At 40.3% G+C, this 5,720-nt stretch overlaps 1 protein-coding gene across 1 annotated transcript; it reads left to right on the plus strand.

The window, feature by feature from the left end:
• The first annotated feature begins 962 nt into the window (after nt 1-962).
• Nucleotides 963-5,055, plus strand: LOC131543866 (uncharacterized). Its single transcript, XM_058781681.1, has 3 exons — nt 963-1,350; nt 3,582-4,129; nt 4,987-5,055. The coding sequence occupies exons 1-3, from the start codon at nt 1,323-1,325 to the stop codon at nt 5,053-5,055; spliced, it is 645 nt and encodes a 214-aa protein (XP_058637664.1). The 5' UTR covers nt 963-1,322.
• Nucleotides 5,056-5,720: the final 665 nt, after the last annotated feature.

Here is a 5,720-nt window from a genome sequence, read left to right on the forward strand (position 1 = left end):
GATTTGACTGCATTGTGTCACATGAATTGAAGCTATTTTTACACTGCTCTCTGGAATAATTAATTTAAGGAATTTGCTGAAAATGTACTTGTCACGTGTCTGTTTTTGTTTGGTGCAGTTTTGCTCTTATTTAGTATTTCCTGTTCTCCTTTAGTTAATCATTGCTCATTTAGATCACCTGTTTTGTATTCATCTCGTTTGCCTGCCTTTATAAGTCTTCAGTTTCCTTCTCTCCTTGGTCCTGGATTAATGTTTTCAATGGGACGTAGATGTAAATAATTTAATTTAACTCAAAGGGAATCATTTATGATTTTATAGGGAATTTGAACAGAATCACTGTTTTGCGGCTGATCACTGAGTCGGCCGGCGATTCACTGAATGAGCCGTATAACATCAGCTCTGCACTGGATATTAAAATCCAAAATATAGTGAAAACACTATTAATAAGCACAGTAACAAGATCGGCAGATTAAGACATTAACTTGTAAGCACAAAACACAAGATACTTCTCTTTTCAATATAAATAAGACTTTATTTATATAAACCTAATGCCGAGTTCACACTGCACGATTTTCAAACTCGTCGGATCGTTGTTTTCACTCTGCGTGACTATCTGGGGTAGCATTCAGTCGCTGCTGTGTTCACATTGCACGATGGATCGGCGACAGGGGCTTTCACATTGCACGATTTCACAATAGGAAGAATACAACTCTGTCTGATCTGCAAACTACGTTTCACAACAAAACACACGCGAGAAGTGATAAGGAAATAACGCGAAAACCTGCGTGTGTCCGACCGTTGTTCTCGAGCGAGACTGGAAGTATTAAAAAAATATAGCCAGCAAATGGTCTGTGCACTGATTTCCAGCTACAAAAAGAAAAACAGATAATGCAGGAGGGAGATGCAGGGAACAGGGATTGTGTTCTGCAAAGAGTGGTAAATAATAATTTTGCAGTAGCTAATGCTGAGTTCACACTGCACGATTTTCAAACTCGTCGGATCGCTGTTGTTTTCACACTGCGTGACTATCTGGGGTAGCATTCAGTCGCTGCTGTGTTCACATTGCACGATGGATCGGCGACAGGGGCTTTCACATTGCACGATTTCACAATAGGAAGAATCGCCGACAACTCTGTCTGATCCGCAGACTACGTTTCACAACAAAACACACGCGAGAAGTGATAAGGAAATAACGCGAGAACCTGCGTGTGTCAGACCGTTGTTCTCGAGCGAGACTGGAAGTATTAAAAAAATATAGCCCGCAAATAGTCTGTGCGCTGATTTCCAGCTACAAAAAGAAAGACAGATTGTGCAGGAGGGAGATGCAGGGATTGTGTTCTGCAAAGAGTGGTAAATAATAATTTGCAGTAACTGTTATGCTGATGTTACGGCTGGTCAAGCGTTTGTGCTCGTTTCTGTATGATATAATTGTACATATTAAAATACTGATATGGTCTATAACTCCTCACCGAACTTCCCTCTGCCCTGTATCTTAGTCTCTCATTGGCTGAAGGTCATCGTGATGTAGTTTTCAGTCAGAAATCATTGCACACAGCGTGATTGTGAATCGCCGACAGCTCCAGATATTTAGCATGCCAAATATTGGAGAACACGAAACTCACAACGGAAAATAAACTAAAATAAAAGAAAGAAAGGGTGTAGCGAGACTAGGTGGTTTTTCTTTTCATCGTGGTGTTAAGTAGCAACTGGCCTGTAGGCCAGAGCACGCTCAAGGAGCGCTAAAAAGCAGCGTCAAAACGCGGTGGCAAAAAGAAGAAGAGAAGAGAGACGAGAGAAGGGGAGATTTGATGGTGTCCCGAGTCTTTAAACTCTGTTTCTGGACATATCCCATCTGGTGTCTTGACCAATTAGATAGGCTATTATCTTAGCTAGGGTTGTTCCTTCCATCATAAATCAGCATGTTATCAGTCACATGGTCCGAATTTTACACACTCTTGCAAAGTATACTTTTGGATGCGATTTCTATAACCTGAATATGATACATTTGACAAAGAATCAATTGGAAGAAACATTTCAAGCTAGAATTGTCAAACTCATACATACCAAACACGAATAACCCTTAAAGTCATTCAATAGTTATTAAAAAGACATACATAACATGTGCTTAAAACATGATAGTCTAATGTGGTTCCCAACCTGGGGGGCGCGGGAGCAGATATACTTTGAGGTAGGGTTGGGCGATAAAACGATAACTACAATTATAGTGATATAATTTTCCTCGATAAAACAAGATTGATAAACATTCAATGTAATGTTTATGCGGGAAAAGTGGAATAAAACAGCGCTACTCATTTGAACCGCGCCACACGGACCATATCCGCTCGGTTCAAACTAATCACTAATCAGCGCTGTGAGATCCAGTGAGAAGCGCTTGAATTCAGCGAAGAACACAAATGACTGGTATAAACTAGTATCAGTCGATATCAGTCAACTGATATAGACTAGTTTACATCCAAAACAGCGCTGACAAACAGAAGAAAAACACTATGTGCAAGGATATAGTTAAGGCTACAACTACAAATCGCCATCGTTTACCAGGGATTTACTGTAGTAACATTAACTACACCATGGTATTGTGGCAGAAATGTGTGGTTTTTATATCAAATTTATTATATTAATGTAGACGTGTATTAAATGTATTAAAGGAGTAATGGAATGTAATTACACTATTTGTGATTAAGTTATAGGCTAGCGTTTGTGCATTTATAATAAATGTATTTAGACTACTGTTTTATATATAAATAGGCTACCTAGAAACCATATAGTTGGATTTTTACCACAGTATTGAGGTGCTATATGTGTGGCTTTAACTCCGGTTATCATGATGTAAATGTATGGAAGAACAACGGTTAATTTTAATAAAACTCAAACAGTCAGAAAAATAAAATTTCACCATAAAAAAGGAGGTTGTTGCAATTTTTTACAGATGTTACTGATTTTGATAATGAACAAATTTACATCTAACACAAACTACTACTGTCAACTCAATGTCAAATGTGCATTTCTAAGAAACAAAACATTTATATTATTAATATTATTGCATATATATATATATATATATATATATATATAAATGGGCGTGTATAAATATAATATGGGGGGGGGTCTCAGATTACTATATGTGTATGTAGGGGTGGCCCATGAAAAAAAGGTTGGGAACCACTGGTCTAATGTGTGGGTTACATACATAATATGGGGTTATGCATAGAAATGTCCTTTTAGGATGATTTAAAGTGCATATGAAAAAGAAAGTCTCTGTGTAGTTCTATGGAGACCAAAAGACATGTTCTTTGGACAAAGGAATTTCAGTCTGGTTCCTTTGTGTGGGGGAAAAGTCAATCTAAAGAAGCTTGTGATTTCTATCACAGATCTACATGTGCTGGTCATCTCTTTGACCATTAATCTTGATTATTTGCCCCAAATTTGACGATCTCCTTCCTGCGTGGGACTTATCAATAAGTGTTCTTTTGTCATAATGTTGCAAGCTGTCCTGTGAAAGAGGCTGCTTGGTTAGGCTTTCGATATCTGATAGGAATCTGATTTATGACGTCCTGTTGCAGCCCCTCTGGAATTTCGGCACCACCGGACTCAGCTGGAGGGAAGGGATCCTCCGGTGTCTGGAGAGTTTCCAGCCCCGATCCAGAACCAGAACCAGAACCAGAACCAGTCAATGCCGCCGCCGTCCACGGCTCCAGAACCAGTCTATGCCGCCGCCGTCCACGGCTCCGAAGGCAAGCCCGCCGGCCTCTGCGCTGTCAAGCCGGCTCCTACCCCAGCGCTCTTGGATATGGCGCTACCCCCGGAGTTCTCGGCTACTGTCCTCACCCCAGAGTCCACTCCAGAAAGCTCTTTCGTCTCCTTCGTCCTCACAAGCGCCCTCCAGAGCTCGCTCCTCGCAAGCACCCTCCAGAGCCCGCTCCTCACAAGCTCCCTCCAGTGTCTGCTCCTCCAGAGGGTCCCCCTCGGTGTAAAATCGGGGGTGGGGGGGGGGGTTGTATGCCAGTGGCCGGGCCAAGGGCCAAGGCCACAGAGTCTCCTGATCCGCAATGGCTCCCCGAACTCCATGAACCCCCACCGTGACAGTACCTCCCCTCAGGTCATCCATGATGTAGATGACTTTGTCTCGAAACGGATTTGGATAAATTTATCAATACATCACATTAGATCCTCTGCAGTGAATGAGAGTCTAAACAGCTGAAAAAACACAATAATCCACAAGTACTCCACACAACTCCAGCCCATCAGTTAACATCTTGTAAAGGTGCATGTTTGTAAGAAACAAATTCACCATTAAGGTGTTTTATCTTTAAAATGTTGCTTCTGGCCAAAATATGAATTAATAAATTCAGTAATCCATATTAACACTTCATCCAGTGAAAATCCACAAACATGCAGTTTGTGGCTTACTTACAGTATTTGTGGATTATTGTGATGTTTTTATCAGCTGTTTGGACTCTCATTCTGATGGCACCAATTCACTGCAGAGCATCCATTGGTGAGGAAGTGATGGAAATATTTCAAATTTTTCTTTTTTTGGGGGGTTGGGAAAACTACATAAAATGAGAGGAATATTTTCCACAAACCACTATTAATTTCTCTCTGTTACAACAATTCCATCTCACATTTTTGAGTTAAATTATTCCTTTGAGAGTTTAATGTCTGCATTTAACCACTGCCCCAGTTAAATGAGAGTTAATATAATAGCTGTGTCCCAAAGCTAAGTGTACACACTTCGGAGTGTGCATTTTAAGTGCGAATGCGTCACACCGACACTACGGAGACTGTCCCAATGTGAAGTGTACACACTCCGAAGTCCGTAGTTGAAGTGCGATTGCGTCACAGCGTCACGACGTAAGCTGTCCCAATTCAGAATGCGACCAAGACCGCATTCCAAGGCCGATTGCGTCACCGCGCGCGAAAGCTCCGTAATTTGAAAGCGACTTCAAATGCGCCTCCTTTTCCCAGGAAAATGAAGTGTACATCTATGGACACTTCGCACCCTACCATATCCCAGAATCACTTGCGCGCAGATGACGACGGTGTTCATATTCAAAGAACACAACGGATTTGATTTGTTTTGCAAAAGATTTACAGTTTTGAATGATATCTTGCATCATTATAACCAACCAGAGTTGGTATAGCCATACAGTGCTGGCCTCACGCACACAAAGACACAACATATTTTTGTGACATTGCAGCCAGTTCATTATCAAAATAAAATACAGTTATAGGAATGTATAAAAAGTTACAGTGCTCCGTTGTCCAATCTGTTGCGTTCAGCGTGACCACCGCCTCACTGTGCTGATATAGCCGATGTGAAGGATGATGTTTTACCTCGATGAAAGTACAAAGTCTATAATAAATAATATTTTAGCATCCAGATACGTAGCGAATATGGAAACATTTGGATTTGTGCCAAGGGTAGGCATCAGTTTCACTTTTAATTTGTTTTTGGACTGACGTTTTTATAGTATAGGCTACCTTAAGTTTAGAGGATTTGTCGTGGAGAGAAACTAATAACTGTGTTTATAATGTTTGTAAACATTTTGATTTACTGCCATTTTAGCCTACATAATTTCTGAATGTAATAGTAAAATGCGACGCGACTGTTTTTTTTTTCTCAAAACGCAATTTTATATAGCGTTTTTTTTTTTTTTTAACAATTCAGAAAACGTTTTTAAATATCTAAAAAAAAAAAA

This window comes from Onychostoma macrolepis, chromosome 07, assembly GCF_012432095.1.
Source record: "Onychostoma macrolepis isolate SWU-2019 chromosome 07, ASM1243209v1, whole genome shotgun sequence".
Classification (NCBI taxonomy): domain Eukaryota; kingdom Metazoa; phylum Chordata; class Actinopteri; order Cypriniformes; family Cyprinidae; genus Onychostoma; species Onychostoma macrolepis.

Coding starts and splice junctions, on each gene's coding strand:
- LOC131543866 (XM_058781681.1), top strand. CDS start 1,323: ATGCAGGGATTGTGTTCTGCAAAGAGTG. Junction 1,351..3,581: donor ATTGTGTTCTGCAAAGAGTG/GTAAATAATAAT, acceptor GTCCTGTTGCAG/CCCCTCTGGAATTTCGGCAC. Junction 4,130..4,986: donor CCCCTCAGGTCATCCATGAT/GTAGATGACTTT, acceptor TCCTTTTCCCAG/GAAAATGAAGTGTACATCTA.